The 18475-nt window shown below is 35.1% G+C and overlaps 2 protein-coding genes across 2 annotated transcripts; both read right to left on the reverse strand.

Moving 5' to 3' along the window:
* Positions 1 to 7842: 7842 nt before the first annotated feature.
* Positions 7843 to 10520, reverse strand: LOC143230801 (uncharacterized). Its single transcript, XM_076464962.1, has 2 exons — positions 9876 to 10520; positions 7843 to 9661 (listed from the first exon to the last, which is right to left on the reverse strand). The coding sequence occupies exon 2, from the start codon at positions 9052 to 9054 to the stop codon at positions 7981 to 7983; it is 1074 nt and encodes a 357-aa protein (XP_076321077.1). The 5' UTR covers positions 9055 to 9661; positions 9876 to 10520; the 3' UTR covers positions 7843 to 7980.
* Positions 10249 to 17872, reverse strand: LOC143230874 (uncharacterized). The gene is made up of 3 exons (XM_076465161.1): positions 17120 to 17872; positions 14536 to 14636; positions 10249 to 11314 (listed from the first exon to the last, which is right to left on the reverse strand). The coding sequence occupies exons 1-3, from the start codon at positions 17229 to 17231 to the stop codon at positions 11111 to 11113; spliced, it is 417 nt and encodes a 138-aa protein (XP_076321276.1). The 5' UTR covers positions 17232 to 17872; the 3' UTR covers positions 10249 to 11110.
* Between the last annotated feature and the right edge of the window lie 603 nt (positions 17873 to 18475).

Raw genomic sequence — 18475 nt, forward strand, 5'->3', positions numbered from 1 at the left:
AAGAGGTTTTAAAAGACATGTAGCAAAATTATAATAATAACTCGCCAGGACGACTAACAGGTAGTTCAAACAGCAGCGTTAATCACCTGAAGTTGGCCTTTCCAGTCCTGGTGTCGAGTTATTTAATGTTAAGGCCATTTTTAATTTCAAATCGAACAAGATGAACTGTGATTTTTAAAAGGGAGCCACATTAAAAAGGTGTAATGCATAAATTAAAAAACTTAAATGACATTAAAAAGATTAATGGCCTTTAAAAAACTAAAAACTTTATCAAGGTGGACAGTGTCACCATCACCAATAACACTGTCTAATGTCATGGACAAAACATGGTGCAGTTGTTGAGAATTGTAACGACGACAAGAAAGTAAAATGTGGCTTATTGTGACACGAGTGTTACACAAACTACACACTGGTGCATCAGTTCCAGATAAAATAAAATGATGAGTTAAAAAACTGTGACCAATACACAGGCTATTAAGAACAACTTCCTCCTTCCGAACTTTACGGAAGCTAGATGGCCAAAGTCCAATTTTGGGTTTGATTCAGAAAAGCTTGTTTTCGCGTTGCTCACTCCAGGTCAACTGCCAGCTGACACAGAGCCGAGCCTTGAATAAAGGACCATAGTTCATGTATGGAACAGGCACAGCAGTGATAGTGCCAGAGCAGATAGAATTAGCTGCAGTATCGGCGAGCTCATTCCCAGGAATACCAATGTGGCCTGGTATTTAGAAAAACTGGATAGAAGTAGATGTTAAAGAGAAATGGACCAGTCGGTTTTAAATATCAGTGAGAACAGGGTGTAAACCAACATGAAGTGATTCCAAGAGCCTGAAGAGAACTAAGCGAGTCAGTATAAATAGTGCAATTTGGGTACGGCTTAGCTTCTACATGATCCAGGGCAAGAACACAAAAGCTGATTTTGAACCATTTGTTTAAATAAGAATGGAAGGATGGTTTGGAAGATGTTCAGCAAATAAAAGATGGTACTTCCAATTTCTGCTTTTCTCAGATGATTTAAAGATAGGTCACAACTGAGGACTGTAAGAAGCCATGGTGGGATGGTCTGACCAGTGGATACAGCAATTTTATCCAAGGATAGACCCAATTCATCCAAATGCACCTGGATACAAAGGCTAAAAGCAGCAATGGCAGACCATCTGTTCTGAAAAAGTATGGCTCACTGAGGAAGGAAAACACAACCCCAGGTGAGATGCTTTGGTGAAGAATGAAGTTTTGATGCATAGAGTAAAGACAGTTGCAAATGGCAGAGGTGCAAAGAAGGTTCATGAGACTATGTATAAGCTCTGAACTGGGGAAGTATGGAAAGCCCCAGTGCAGAGCCAAAGTCCTAGATGATGAATAGGGTCTAGCATCTTTAAGGCTGAGGGTCTGGCAGAACCATAGACCAGTGATCCATAGTTGAGTTTTGATTAAATAAGAGCACGATATATCTTTAGCATAGAACATCGATCCGTTTCCCAAGTGGTGGTAGAGAGGACACAGAGGATGTTCAGTGCTCTTTTACATTTGACCCATAGCTGCTTAATGTGTGGTATAAAGGTCAGCTTACGGTTAAAGATAAGTCCCAAGAACTTGGTCTCAGGGACAACAGGCAGCACAACTTCACCAATATGGAGTTCAAGATTGGGGTGAATACCCTGTGGGCAGCAAAAGTGCATGCAAACAGTTTTAGAGAGAGAGAAGTTAAAGATGTAAACGATTGAGGGCAGTCTGTAGCTGCCGCTCAATATACCTCATGTTTGATAACTAACATGAGATGTAAAAATCGTCAACACAGAGCCTATTTGCAACAGCGAGAGGGAGTTGTTCAGTGATGGCATTAATCTTTATACTGAAAAGTGTGACACTCAGAATACAGCCCTGAGGGACTCAAAGTTCTTGTAGAAAAGAACGGGAAAGTGTCAAACCCACACGAACTTGGAATCTCCTGTCCATAAAAAATTTATAATAAAAATGGGCATATGGCCACATAACCCATATATATGGAGGTCTTGCAAAATGCCATAACTCTATGTTGTATCATAAGCCTTCTCAATGTCAAAGAATACTGATACAAGATGTTGTCATTTGAGAAAGGCTTCTCTGATTGACATTTTAAGTCGAACCAGGTGGTCCATGGTGGAGGTCTGTCATTGGAACCCACACTGGGTGGGTGAGAGGCAGTTATTTGATTTTAGGAACCAAACAAGATGAGCATTAACCATCCTCTCTAAGGTCTTACAGAGACAGCTCGTCAAAGCAATTTGACGGTAGTGTGAAGGTATCTTGGGATCCTTCCCAGGCTTAGAGAAAGGTAGGACAATAACCTGGTGCCAGGCATCAGGAAAACATTTCCTGCCACATCCAGTTACAAACAATCAAAGAATAGGAAGATAAACAGGAAATAGATGATGCAGCATGTCATAGTGTATATCATCAGGTCTAACTGATATACTGCCAGAGTGATGAAGGGCCAGTTTGAGTTCCACCAGTGTAAAGGGACGATTATAGTCATAGAGACAATCGGCTCGAAGGAAAGAGGTGATTGCTCTGCCCGAGTGTTGATGGTTAAGAAGGTGGAAGAAGAATCAGAAGTGCTAGATACCCGGCAAAAGCTTTCACCTAGAGTATCGGTGATGCTCCAGGTATCAGCTACTTCCTGGTCATCAGAGAGTAAGATCAAGAAGGGGACAGAATTATACTGCCCACTGACCTTTCAAATCTTGTCCCATATGACTTTGGAACTGGTGGCAGAAGATATGCCAGTTGTGAACTTAATCCAAGATTCCTTCTGGCTTTGACGTCTTACCCACCGAGCATGTGCATGGGCCCGCTGGAAAGCGATGCAGTTCAAGAGTGTGGTATATCTAAGGAAAGTATCCCAGGCCCGTTTTTTAACCTTCCGTGCCATGTAGCAGGCAGGATTCCACCATGGATGAGGATATAGTGGAAAACGTGTTGAAGTTTTAGGAATACAATGAGCAGCTGCTTGTATAATACAGTCTGTTACTGCTGCCACACAGTTGTCTATTGATGGCAGGATCAAGTTTGGTGAGAGCAGTGAAAGAGGGCCAATTTGCCTGATCCAGCTTCCACGGGGGCATGCAGGTTTGGTGGCAACGACCCCGATCAGTCTCTCTCAAGATTATAAGAAAATGATCACTGCCTCATAGATTATTATCAACCCTCCATGAATAATGAAGGGAAGCAAACTGAGAGATCAATAGCAGTAAAGGACTGACTAGGTGCATGGAAATAAGTTGCAGAACCAGTATAGGAAAGAAAAAGGTTGTGATCAGAGAGCAAATGCTCTACAGAGCGACCCCTCCTATCAATATCAGCACTTCCCCAGAGGGGATGACATATATTAAAGTCCCCCAGGATGAAAAAGGGAGACTGCAACTGTTCAACGAGAGTACCAAGGTCTGATTGATCACAGGTCTCTCCAGGTGACAGGTAAAGAGAACAAACAGTGATGGTACAACACAAGGAAACACTGATGGCTATGGCCTCCAAGGGTGTGTCAAGTTGGCAAATACAGGGTGGGTACATGCTGATCAACCAACAGTGCCACACAGCATATTATTTCTGCACAAAGAAAATTGCCAAAATGTGACTGTATCAGCAGGTTTCAGAAATGTTTCCTGCTAGGAAAGACATACAGGATGGTAGGAAGCAATCAGTGTTTTGATGTCACCTAGATTAGAACACAAACCTCGAAAGTTCCATTGTATCAAGATTGCCATTTTTATTTATGTGCAGGCGAATTGGGTGGAGAACCCTTCTGTTTATGACCATGCCTTTTTATCCTTACTGTCTTTATTTGAGTGAAGTCTATCGACCTCCATGGATCCTGCCGATCTTTGCTGTTGGAAGGGGATTCCAGTGACTGAGGATGTGAATGAATGATTGTTTTGCATTTTGGAGTGGGAGAAGAAGATGTATCTGAAGAAATGCTTATACCTGGAACCAAATGATGTGGATCTTGGAATTTGTTGGAATGTATGTAAGGGACAGAGATGGGTGTTGAAGTTGATTCATCAACTTTTTTAACCATAGAGGTCAAAAGACCTTTCATTTGTTTGGAGAACGATTCTTTTGGAGGCACAGAGAGATGTCTGCACTCCCATTGTAGTTGTGGAACGAAGTGCAGCAGCATTCATCCAAGATAAGGTGGCGGACAGCAACTTCAAGTCTCAGGATAAGTAATGTTATGGGTCGTTTTCAAATGCTGCACCTCTTTTTTCTCCAACCATTTTGGGCAAGAACGAAAGTAGGAAGGGTGGGAACCATTGCAGTTGACACAGTGTGGGTCCATTTCACACCAGGCATCCTGGTCCTTGCCACTGCAACGAGCACGTCAAGGAACCACGACATGACGTCTTCGAGTGATTGACCCGTTGACACTGGAAACATCGGAGAGGGTTTGGAATGTATGGCCATACTCTGCAATTAAGATAACCTACCTTGATGGTAGCAGGTGGACGTGGTGAAGTAAATGTCAGAACGAGGAAATTAGTCGGCACCATAATTCCATCTTTGCGAGTGGAGATACACCTCACTGCAGAAACTTCTTGGGTGGAGAGACAAGTGAAAATCTATGACTCAGGGATGTTCTTCAAATCCCTCTGAACAATAACTCCTTGTGATTAATTCAAAGTAGCATGATTTATAATCTCAATAGGTATATCCCCAATTGCCTTTGAATGCAAGAGTTCACTGTGTTGAGATGTGGATGTTTCCACCAATATGTCACCAGATCGAAGCTTCTTTACTGACTCTGGAGGGACTGCAAGTCCCTCTAGTCCCTTCTGAATGAAAAGGGAGGCATTTGCCCTAAAGGTTTGTCTGAAAGTGAATGCAATATTAGAAAATGAGGAACAACAGGTGAGGATTGCTGCTCATAATCTTCAAGATGTGGTCATTTACCTGTAGACTGTTTTTCACTATTTTATTAAGATTTGTAATTGGAGTATCCATACTAAGAAAGGGAAATTTCAGTGTCCACTGATCCCACCCACCATGGATCCCTACAATGGGATGCAATACAATGTCAAACATGGACACTGCAGCAATGCCAGGGTTTCATGAGCAGTATACCCAAACACCAGCATCAGCTATAATGTCCACAACACCTGTTGAGAACATCCAACACTGATACTTGGTTGACCCTAGCCAAAGTGAACCAGCTGATGGACCCCAAGGCTGCCTGTCCACAGGAATTCAAGGCCAAAGTGGTGTGTTAGGGTTGGACCCCTCAACCACCAGGATCCTCTCCTACCCTTCACTGGCTGCCATGCATGGCAAACACATGGGTGGATCTATAGATCCCAGAGGAGGTAAATTGAAAATATGGAACCTTCCCTAGAAGGTCCCCTCACCACATACAGGAATCCAGACCAAGGGGTACCGATTTTGAAAACGCTTTTTTTAACAAGTTGAAGTTAGTTTACATGAAGTTTAATTCATAAAAGTTATTGAACTGCTTTAAATAAATATTTCTCATTTCTTCATAGTTAAGATTCATTTTTAGATATGATTCCGATTTCAGTCAAACAATTATTGAACAGTAAGCTTTGCATTGTTTCAGTTGCAGAAGTTGTTGTGTGGTAAAGGGAAAATAAATTTCTTAAAACTGTATGGCACACTATGGCAATAAGAAAAGTGGTTTGTAAACTGAATTCTGAAATAATTCAATTAGAGAAAGTGTACTTTTGACAAGGAGAACAGAATATTGTTTGAGATACACCTATGATCTTTTGTAATGTAAAGAATTTCTGTATATATTTGACTTGTTTCAAATACAGCTAATTATTAAAACAAAAAAAACAAGTGCATGCTGTTCATTTACTCTCAAATTTATCACTAAAAAGTCACAGACACCTGCTGTCGAAGAATCTTTAGCCCCACACATCAATATATTGTGTGTGTGTGTGTAAAGTTCCCAACAAACTGATATAGCTGTTTCTGTTGAAAATGAATGGGTTAACTGTACTATGAATATGGTTTCTGAATGTCTACTATACTGAATTCAATGTTATGAAAGCATTTTAGTTTTTCCTACAACTGTTTTAGTACAAATATTCAAATGACTAGAACCTTTAGTGTTGTTACGTTACATCACATATCAAATATACCAAACCATGCTATACCAAATCTACAACACACAAAATCACTGGAATTTAACCTTTCCATGAGGGGTTGGTTGTAACCATGAAAGTTTGTCACAGGTTGCTAGCCCTATAGAACTTCATATTTGGAAAATGCAAAATGAGATAATTTTCAGGTTTTATTTATACATTTAAAATAATAAAAAAAAATCACAATTTTATTTCGATACCAAAGAATTCCACTATAATTTATCAAGCTTAGTAACTATGCTATAATTTCAGTCTGAAAGAATATATAATTTTCGAACAGACTAAAGACAGAACTTATCAATTTCAAGATTTGTATCTAAAGAATAATACATCATCATAATACTTGAAAATGGCTGAAAAAGCCACTATGGGGTCATTCTGAGCTTTCAAAAATGGAAAGAGGTGAGCAGGTCCAGCATGTCTGATTCAGTACATGAGTGATATTTCAACAAACACAAAAGATAGGAGGTTCTTATTTGATATTCTAACTTATCAAGATTGGTAATTTGAGTTCCTAATTCATAAGAAACCACAGACTTAGAATCTGGACATTATAAACAACTAATGTGAACCATTGCAGCAATCAACATACCAATTCCACAAACAAAAATCATTATTTAAGATTTATTTAATATTTACCTTTAAATTAAGAAATAAACTAATGGATCATACTAAAATTTCAATTATAATCTATAATATGATACCAAATTTACTGACCTACATTTTTAAAATAGTAGATCAAAAGAATTTTAAATTCAAGTCAACAAATATGATATGACGTGGCCTTTGACTGGTGACCTGTTGCAATAGGTTTAAAGGCTCTTGAATACAAAGATGTAACATTTAATTGAATATTGGAATGTTTAGTGTCAATAAACTGTCTGACAAGCCACTATCTCTTGCATTATTTAAACTTGTGTAGAAATGTAAGCTTGAATATTTTTTTCTTTACAAATTACATCATATAAATATTCTGAAATGACAAAATATTAATTTTAAGATAATTCTGAGTTATAAACATCATAATTAAATTTTGAAATACAGTATGTAAGTGTGGACATCACACCTGAAAAGAACTTACTGGACTGAAAAGGGTTAAACTGGTTGTAATATAATTTCTTTGGACAATTCAAATAAGGGAGTTGGATTTCCTTTCTTTCCAACAGTTTTATAAACCAGAAAAAAAAGAAAAATAGTATCATATAAATGTTTAATTACTTTAAGCATACGTCTCTCTTTCTTTCTATTTAAAGTTACTTTGAAATGATTACTTTAAATCACATATAAATAACTTTATGCACACTATAAACTACAACATAACATTTCTATAATTAAAGCGAATTTCAACTAGTAAATATGCCTGTTCTGAAATGAAATATTTTCCTGGCTATTATTTCAGGCTTTTTCATTCACCATTTCTACTTGACACAACTGAAGTGCTGTTATTATTGAAGTGAAACTATACAAGTAAGAATGAATCAAACAGCAAAACTACCTAGATATCAGTATCTGGGCTTCCACTAGAAAAAATAACTCTCTTAGCCACTGTAGCTAAACAAAGTAATTTTCTTTTAGCCACAGTGACAGTTGTTTAGCCATAATTTTAAGTTACCAAAAACTGTGTGGTGCATGACTTTAATATGCATCAATTCCATCCAGTAAAAAATAGTTGTAATTATATGAAAATCTACAAGACATTAAGTTTTGTACTATTTTTTATTCCTCAGCAATTTTCCCCCACAAAAAAAAAAAAAAAGATAAAGTGGAAAATAAAGAGATACATTTCTCAAAATAACACAGAAACAAAGAAAAGTCTTAAAACTAGAATACGGTAGCATGACTAGTAAGTAGATAAATCCAATGGCAGCTCTTCAGCCAAATCATTCTCAACAGATGATGTGGTAGAAGTTGACACGTGAGGTGCTGAAGCACATTTATTTAACAGGGAATGGTACCCACGTCTGTCTTTGTGAGGGACCCAGTATCTGAATGTAGAGTTGAAGTTAAAATGATCTAAAGGTTTGGACTCCATGGATAAGTTCAATAACATTTCTGTCTTGGCCACAGACAGACTGCTCCTGGCATCTGTTTTGATGCTGTTATACGTGCTAATTCCCTGCTCACAGTCAACAGATGTAACTGGAATTATTAATCCAGTTGCTGCAAGCTGAGACAGATTTGGAAACGTTTGATAAGTCTGGTGGATGTATTCCTTGTAGAAGCTCTTCATGTTTCTGTTTTTGTGAGCATCCTGTTCCATTATGTTCCTTAATAGCAGCCATTCAGTCAGTGCCTCATCCTCATTGACGAAAGGAGAGAAGTGCTGGATGAGTTTCTTCAGATCATCCTCATCAGATACTGCTCTGCTGTGACATGGGCTAAATATTGAAAAAAATGACATGATGTTAGTGTCTGGGAATGCTACTTGTAGTCTTGTGACCACCTCTTCAATAAATGACTCAGCAGGTGATCTGTACTTTTCATGTTGTTTATCAATATCTTTGATGTCATGGGCTCTGTAAAAAGTGAAACCACTGGCATCAGGAGCTTGTGGGAGTTCCTTCAGTGCAGTCTGTGTGTAAGAACCAGGGATGTGTACCAGCAACTGAATTGACCCATCAATAATTGCTTTAGCCTGATCATAAGATAAATCAGCTCTCTGTAGAGATCTTGACAAAAGTCCAAGAATACCAACAGCATCTATCAAAAAATGTGACGTCACGACAAAGCTGTAACATGACATTTGCTGGACTAGACCATGTAGCAAGGCTTGGCCTGGAGTACCACGTTCCATTGCTACAACCTGCAGGCAGCTTATCACAGATGCAACACAGTTGACTAGTGCTTGGACGGAATCATTAAAAGAGAGCCGTGTGAAGAATTGATTGATTAATTTTGTTGCTTTTCTCTCCATGCAATGCTTTGCTCTCTTCCAGAACCTGACACAACTTGGGAAAATATTTCAGACTTTTTGCAAACTGGTTCAAAACTGAAATGTACTTCAGAAAGAATGGCACCTGGTTTGCTGCCTTTTCAGCTGCCAACTGTAATCTGTGTGCCAAACAATGACTTGTTATTATCCAGGGGCATTGCTCCTTAAATTTTGTAACAACATCTGTTTTTATTCCCACCATGACATTTACACCATCAGTTGCAAGTCCATCCAAGTCAACATCAAACAATCCTTGATCTGCCATGACTAAGCACATTGTGTTATAGATAAAATCAGCCCCAGTGTTGGTCAGCTCACGCACAGCAAGGAATCAACTTGTAACCTCACCTAATGATGAAAGATACCTGATATAAATTATCAGTATAGAGGTGTTTCCTGCATCAGTTGCTTCATCTGCTTCAAAAGCAAAAAATGGGAAAGGTGATGCCCAAAAGTCTGCCTGCATTTCATCCTGAACTACATGATTTAGGGCACTGTACATATCATCCAGAAACTGGCTGTGGGTGTATATGAAGCTCTCTGTTCCACTTTGTGACTGAGTCTGTAGTTTCTTTAGAGAGGTCACTCCCTGTTAAAAAATATATAAGAACTTGTGTTTTGAAATAAGACCACCAATTAAAGTCATAAACAAAGATATTTGGAAGAGTTGGCTAGCTACTTAATTTTTGATAGATATTTTCAAAATGTTTCACATTTAGAAAATTGTCAAATTGACTTTTGTTTTAAGAAATACTGTAGAAAACAAAGTATCTTATTAATACTAGAATGAAGAATATTCTTACATTGAATACTTGTAGTGAAAGGAGGGAATGAAACTTCACAGTTGGGATGGCTTCCTTTGTTTGTACAAGTAATGTGGTCATCTGTGTCTGAATGTCACCTTTACACCCCAGATTCAGAGCAGCAGTTGACATGTCCTTCTTCAAAACTTGTGATGCTACTGCACTGCAATGATCTTCTGACCATGCATGCTTCACCAAGTTGTCTGTTTTAGGCTTAGTAGCAGTTTTCCCAGTGGTAGCATAAATATTTGTCTTGTTGTTTTCCCTGCATAATTTGCAATGAAATGTATTTTGTTGGGAAACATGTTCCAGCCAAGGACACTGTGAAAACCAAGTTTATTTAACAACTCTGTGAAAATCGTGGGTATATATCTTTTTCACACTGACAATCTAATCACTGCTGCAAGCTTCAATTTCTTCAGAGCTGTCTTTTTCTTTTGAAGTGGATTTCCCACCATCAGTTGATGTTGTTGCTTCAACCTTCTTTTAAAAAAAAACTTGATATATTTAACTGTTTAGATGTCTTTTTATCTGATCTAGAAGTTGTCATGATCTCAATTCAAACTCATGTCAAACGAAACTTGGGATTTCCACTTTGATACAGACCATATGTTGGTTTGATGAAAGTCAGGTTTTCTCTGATTACTGTTTGTGTACCATGGGCAGAGTCAAACATGTAGCATAAGAAATGAAAATGAAAGAAATCATTAGCACAGCTGAGTAATAATTTAATAAAAAAATTTAATTTGTTAGTTGTCATATCCCCGAAATCATAAAAATACACATATAGAAAACATAGATTACAGTCAGTGGTAGTTTTTAAAGACGTTTCTTGTTTCTTCAACTCGCTGGGGGGCACCTCTGGTCATTTGTCATCATTAATGGCATGAATGGCGATAAAAAACACAAAAGCTGTTAAGACCGAAACTTGAGCAGAATAAATAAAGGAAAACTATCCAAGACCAAAAAATTATCATCTTTCGCCACTGTGGCAAACCCAACACTAGATTTTTTAGCCACAGGCTGTTTCTTTTTGCCATTGGTGATGTGGCTAATGGCTAGCAGAAGCCTAGAGTATTTTACTTACACTAAAAATGCTATAATAAATTTCTAGTAGAAATGTATTCCATGATATTAACATAATTTATTTCATAGAATACCTTTTGTTTGTTTTTTTAATCACACATTATTAACATTGTTTCACACAGTGCAGTAATACCACTTTTATACTATGGTTAATGAATATAGTTATTAACATTTGCACTCACCTGATAAACTTTTAACTCGCAGTTAATTTGTTGAAACTCCTCTTTTGGTTCACTTTTCAAACTCATAACATCATGTTGTGAACAATCAGTTTCATCATCACTCTCACTGAACTTGGAAATAATGTTATCCTTTGTTGAATCACCACTTGGTTCAGTTTTGACAACTGTGTTCTAGAACAAACAATATGATTAATAATATCTAAGTTATATATATAAAACATGTTAGAATAATGCAGTAATGGAAAAAGTTGTAAAAGAAGCACATTAATATCATGTTAGAATAATATAGTACTGGAGAAAGTTGTGAAGGAATCACATTAATATCAGAATAATATAGTAATGGAGAAAGTTGTGAAGGAATCACATTAATATCAGAATAATATAGTAATGGAGAAAGTTGTGAAGGAATCACATTAATATCAGAATAATATAGTAATGGAGAAAGTTGTGAAGGAATCACATTAATATCAGAATAATATAGTAATGGAGAAAGTTGTGAAGGAATCACATTAATATCAGAATAATATAGTAATGGAGAAAGTTGTGAAGGAATCACATTAATATCAGAATAATATAGTAATGGAGAAAGTTGTAAAAGAAGCACATTAATATCATGTTAGAATAATGTAGTAATGGAGAAAGTTGTGAAGGAATCACATTAATATCATGTTAGAATAATGTAGTAATGAAGAAGGTTGTGAAGGGATCACCAGAGATGTCAACCATTACGATTTGAGCGTAATCATTATGATTTTGGTGTATACATTATGATTATACGCTCATACAGACAAATATTACGACTTGTTGCAACTCCCAAATTATTATATATTATATAGGCCTATACAATAAAGTGATAAATTGTTCCCCCAGGGCTTGAAAGGGGTGAAAAGAAAATTTCTAGTGAGATACAAATAAATTTTGATAATAAATAAAACACATAGTCCAAATGGCTACTTGTGATAATCATGTTTATGCTTGGAATAATAAAAAATATTTGTATCTTCGACGTCTACCAATAGTTTGAGTGCAGTGCTTCTCCATACTGGGTACATGGAAGTATCTACAGTTACTTCATCAGTGCTTGTCAGCCAATCAGCGCTCGCGTAGATGGGTATTTCTTGTTTTCTAAGCTGCATAGAAACACCAACGCGATTGTTCACAAGATGGGAAAAAAAAGAGGCCTCGTTCACCAGATTGTCTTGTTTCTGGCAAATCTAAAAGGACTAAAACTGAATCAAAATTTAGGAAAGAGTATAGTGCAAAATATCCGGTCATTGCATCACAAGTCAGTGACAGTCATGCTTTGTACAGTTTGTCACATCAATTTTTCTGTAGCGCATGGCGGGATAAACGATTGTTACAGACATACAAAATTGGCATCTCACCAACAAAAGGCTGAGGCAGAGACAAAAGTGATGCAGATAACAACATTTATGAGTAAGAATTCAGAATATGAAACCATAAATGCAGAAGTTATGTTCATGCAATTGTCATTGCTCATAATTTACCCCTAGCTGTAGCCAATCATGCAGGACATCTATTCAGAAAAATGTTCCCAGACTCTGATATAGTGAAAAAATATGGCTGTGCTAGAACCAAAACTACAGCCATTGTACAAATGTTGGGTTGTGAAGATGACAAAATGATTTCAAGCATACTTACTAACAGTGTTTACAGTTTAGCCATAGATGGATCCACAGACATGGATGACTCAAAACTGTATCCAGTGGTTGTATGATATCTGTACGGGCTCAGCCTACAATCATTACGCTCAGTCATTTGAAATAGTTGGTATCTCTGAATCACAATGCTAAATTTCTTTCTGTTTATGGGAAGGGGGAACACATGCTAATGGATTATTCAAATGTAATTGATTTATGGGTTCATTAGTGAAGTGATCAGTAATTAACACTAATCTCTCAGCTCTAAATGTAGCACCAGCTTCTTTCTTGGCAGGTTCAGGTCTGAGATAAAATTTCTATTATATTCTCTAACAACCACAGCTGGACAATTCACTCAATTTATGGATTTAACCAAATCACATACAAGCATCAATTAGATTGATTAGTGTTACAAAAATAATTAACTAATCTTAAAATATTGACATCAAAACTTATAATTATTGATTAATTAATTAAATGTTGTTCAGCTTATTCAACTAGTGAAACAAATCATAAATATAAAACAACCAATTAAAATTAATGATTTCATATATATTATCATTCCAATTATCAAAATTTCAGGATAGTAACCAATTATGTATTAACTACTGTAACTACTATTTCCTGAAATGTACAATAAGAAATTACCAACCAGAGTTCAAAGGTGATATTTGTATTAACCACCAATTAATAAGATTGTGAAAAAAGTACTTGCTAAAGGCAAAAAACACTATGAGACAGTTGTTTGATGTACTTAAATGTCTTTTAGTTCTTGTGTTACCATTTATAGATTCACTGAGTTTGAAAATAAAGACAACTTTTTGAACATTATAAAATCATTATATTCTCAAATATTTTAAATCTCAAGAACTTATAAAGGATTTGTTTAAGGTTAAAGATATAATTCCAATGCTATGATATTTATACGTTAGCATGTGCCTTTTGTAAACAGCTATGCATTAGTTCCACAATATGTCACTCTGACTTAATTAGAAAAGGATCATAAACCAAATGAAGGAAATCTGTCCAGCATTAACTAGTGTGCAACAAATGTGTAACGAGGGTAGCTGAGGATATAACATTAACCAGAACCAGCATTAGCCAGAACTAAATAACATTTTCCTACCATTTGTTTATGTAGGATCAATAAACATCATTACATCAAAAAATAGATAACAAACTAGAAAGTAAATTTGTAAAAAATGTGAAGACAACTGTGAGAGTGTGAAATAAGACAAGTGACATATGACAATAAGCTACACACTATTTATATGATTATTGCAATGACACGAGTTTCTTGAAACAAATAAAGTTTTAACATACAATGATATTCATAATAAGGTTCAGCTTATTATAACCTTACAAATGATACAAGACAAAGTAGTTTTGACAGCACAATTACAAAATCAATAACATTAATAAATAAATATTACGTGTTGTCCAGGTATTAAAATGTCAGAAATCATCACATATATACACATATTAAATTAACTATTTTTAAAACAATATTCATCCACATCAAATGATTCCATGATATAGTACAGAAAAACAAAGCCAATGTTATATCTTCTTGTTCACAGCTTAAGATATATTTGAATGTTACTTATTCAAAAACACCAATTCTGGAAATAATGAACAACTACATTGTATTTAATATTACATAAATGTTCTCTAAACTATTTCTAGCTATTTATCATACAAGGATAATTAAGTTTTTTATATATAAATTACCTCAGTTTCTTTTTGTAATTCATCATACTTTTCTTCTTTTATTTTAAAATCTGAGACTGTTACTGAAGATCCTTCTTCTGGAGAAACAGCTTCTCTTGTCACTATATCAGTAAAATAAATATTCTTATGATCACAAATCTGAACATGACTTCTATGTATCATAAAACTGTAACACATTCTCACTGTGTAATGACACCTTTTTGTTTAAAACCAGTCCAATTCCAAGTGTATATACTTAACCATAGCATAAATATACTGTCATATAATTATTATAAAACCTAGAGAAAAATGATAAAGAATAATTTTAGCATATTCTTCCTCCAAGTGTTGTTAACTTATTCTTAAGTTAAACATTTGTGGCATCTGGGTGAATATTGTTTCAAGTTTCTTTACTACTACTAAAGATACAGGTTACATGAAGAATACTGTCCAGAAAGTACTAAACATGAGATTGGTGAGTACACAAATAACCAATACAAATGTGATAATTAACACATTGCACCACAAACCATAAGTTCTCAATCTATTTAATTAAACAAGGTGTTTAAGGTTAAAGTTATCAACATACAGTATAACTTACCATTCTTCAAACAATACATATTAAACTTGTGTCTTGGAATTAACTTCCAGTACAAATTTCTCTCACATCGCCAAAAATGGAATTGAAAATTTTCAAAATTCAATATCAATTTTCAAACTTACACAAAACTCTTAATAAAGCAAAGTATCATACTGACAACAAATACTAATGTACTTACTGAAATTCTACCTACTTCTATGTATAACAGAGACAATTATAGGAATATTTGGAATACAACAATCATCTCTAGGGTTGTTTTCTTAAAAGAAAACAAAAACAATAAACCTTAAGTTATCTTCACAAGGTAATCCTTTCATCCTTGTTACTGTGGTCCTTCTCTGATCCTTTTTCAACAAGTTAATGCCTCTTATTTGATAAATAGACTGACACTGTATACAATATTCCAAGAGGATCATAACTGGTAATTTGTACACAAAAATAATCTATACTCTTATCTAATAACCAACATACATCCTAAAAATATTTTGTTTTATATATGTATGTATACTATTTGCAACAAAGCCCTGCCTCGATGGGTGATTAGACATCTGCACCATATGACAAGATCCTGTCCCTCAGGTACACTGTTCACTGGGTTCCTGTCTGAATCACTCATGTGATCATCCATATTATAAAAACCAAAAGGTATTGTATTACATTGCATTAACAAAAGAATACATTAGCACACACTATGTGAGGATGGCATGGTTGCCCGTGTTAAAACAATCCAAAAGTGAACTGGATTTTCTTTCAAACAGGTCATCAGAAGATAGATATGAAGAACTACCTAGCACAGGTGCTCTATCTCTAGAGCATGTGCCACTTTTCAGCCATCTAGAGCATCCCAAAGTCAAAAATTGGCAAACAGACAAATCTGAGATTTCTTATTTTCATTCCTTATTTTTTTTATTTAACAAGTCTATCACCTACCTAATTCTAGCAGTAAATATAATTTTATCATCATTTGATAGAACTAAATAGTCTTCACAATCTTTGACTATCTATTTTATTATTTTTCTATGAAAAATTTACAATACTTTACTATACACCGTAGAACCTAGTAGTCCACATGTATTGTCTTATTAAAACATAAACAAAGAGATATTGTAAAAAAAATATTTATCACTTTAGAAAATGAACCAAACACTATCCATTTTTCATGGTACAAGTTATCAACTGTTTGTCACCAAGTACTCTACAATAATTATTAAACAATTGTAAAGCACTAGCTGCATCTTTTCTTTATGTTTAAAATGGCTAGCTTTGTACAATGTGCTTGTTTCAATTATGCACATTGTTCATGTTAAGTCCAGTGGTTTTACACTCTTCATTAAAATATGTTTTGTGTTCTATGACTTAGTTTTCACTATGAAATAAAATACAACACAATGATAGTCAAAGTTTGCAAATTAATAAAAAACAAATATCATAACTCTGAGAATTAAACCAATTTATATGCATATAAAGTATGCCAAGTATACATTATATGGATAAGAACTGCATTGGCCTACTATGACTTGAGCCATTTTATTTTATCATGTACTATGTTGCACTACTTGCTGTGATATGGATTGATGTAGTTCATACATATAGTTGTCAAAATTAATTAACAAACAAGAATTATATCTAGCTATACAAATCATAATCCAACTTGAAATAATTTAATTTTAATTATTTCATTTATTACTCCACTTTGTTGGTCAAGATGATATATTCTACCAGTTATTTTAATTATGTATCTTGGTCCAATTGACAGGTGTTGAAAAACGCACAATTAAACATTCTACATTAGAACAATAAATGAACTATAAATAAGTATAAATATGACAACAGTTCTTTGTTAATATTAATCATTTATCCTGTGCCACAGGTTCATTGCATTAATAATGCAAAAGACTGGCATGACTAAATTGTCTATTATTGCAATACAGGAAAAACTTGCAGAGAATTTTCCCTTGTTACGAAGTTTCATAACGAATTTAAACTCTATGTATTTAAACTTACTATTGAATGATGTTTTCATGGCTTCATTTTTCAAAAACTCGACTTCCACCAAAGTAATCTCCTCATCAGATATTGGTTCAGTTTTCACATTCAGAATATTCGAAACTTCCATGTTATCGTCAGCGTATCACCCTTTACATCTTACCTGAAGCTATCACCAAGAAACAAGTGAATAAAAACTTTAAATCTTTTTAACTATTCTTACACACCTATTTTCAAACAGATATCTTAAAATTTCATATTGCATTGGTCATTATGCGACATCTTTCGAGGATCAAAATTTCAATGAAGCTTCAGTACTTATTACGCTATGTAGAAACTTTACATATCAACTATCGTATAGCTCGTCAAAAACAATAGGATAAGTACTGCTAATCCAACCTTATAGTATACCCTAACTTCACATTTCATACCTGACTGAAATAAATAAACTTTGAAAAATCAAGCTCGACCAACAATTTCGCATAAAAGCGCAATTGAGATAATCAAACATCGGTAAATTTCCTTGCGAGCCAATCAAAATTAAGGTCATCCACGAAATAAAAACATGCCGTATTCATAGAATAATTATCGGTAAAAATCAGTTAAAGTACCAATTTTTATCATTTACAGAAGCCAGGGCGTTTTGCTGACACTACAATCCAACAATATAAATAGTTTTTATGTAACGTTGTTTAACAACAAAAGTATAGCTTAATATTGTTAGTTTGCGTACTGAGAGAAAAAATATAAAACGAAAAGTGTAAGCAATAAAATTGATTTTTTTTTGCTTGCTTTGCGTCTCAGTTGAGGCCGGAATGGCCAAGAGGTTAGGGTGCTCTAAACGCAACCTAAAGTCGCGGATTCGATTCCTCGTAACACCAAACCATCCCACTATTCTTTGGTAAAAGAGTAGCCCAATAGTTGACGGTGGTTTGTGATGACAAGTTGACTTCCCTCTTGTCTTACACTGATTGAATTAGGGATGGCTAACGGAGATAGTTCTCATGTAGATTTGCATGAAATTAGAACGAAACCAAACATCTCTGTTGATCAATAAGGTTTGTCTTTTAATAGAAACATTGGTGATGTTTCTTGCTGTAAGTTTAAAATTAAATCGATATTTTTATTATCATGACAGATTTTATGCACTTGGGTCTAGGCCAGGTGATCTTACAGCCCATCCTCTCATGGCCCCTTCCACCCGTCACTAAAATTGTAATGGTCAGATAGTAATTGAAATATTCTATCTCAATAAATGCATTTTGTCTTTTATGAGTCCTTGTATTTTGATAAATCAAGCATAACGTGCCATGACTCACACTGGCTTTTATACAGGTGAGAACTTAATTAAATATTTTAATCAATTCGAAATAT

This window comes from Tachypleus tridentatus, chromosome 1 (assembly GCF_004210375.1).
Source record: "Tachypleus tridentatus isolate NWPU-2018 chromosome 1, ASM421037v1, whole genome shotgun sequence".
Taxonomy (NCBI): domain Eukaryota; kingdom Metazoa; phylum Arthropoda; class Merostomata; order Xiphosura; family Limulidae; genus Tachypleus; species Tachypleus tridentatus.

What these genes read in the sequence shown, in the direction of transcription:
- LOC143230874 (XM_076465161.1), bottom strand. Translation starts at nt 17,231, where the DNA reads ATGGAAGTTTCGAATATTCTGAATGTGAAAACTGAACCAATATCTGAT. An exon ending in CATGAAAACATCATTCAATA is followed by an intron (nt 14,637 to 17,119) that starts GTAAGTTTAAAT and finishes TTACTGATATAG; the next exon opens with TGACAAGAGAAGCTGTTTCT. An exon ending in AATTACAAAAAGAAACTGAG is followed by an intron (nt 11,315 to 14,535) that starts GTAATTTATATA and finishes TGTTTGTTCTAG; the next exon opens with AACACAGTTGTCAAAACTGA.
- LOC143230801 (XM_076464962.1), bottom strand. Translation starts at nt 9,054, where the DNA reads ATGGAGAGAAAAGCAACAAAATTAATCAATCAATTCTTCACACGGCTC.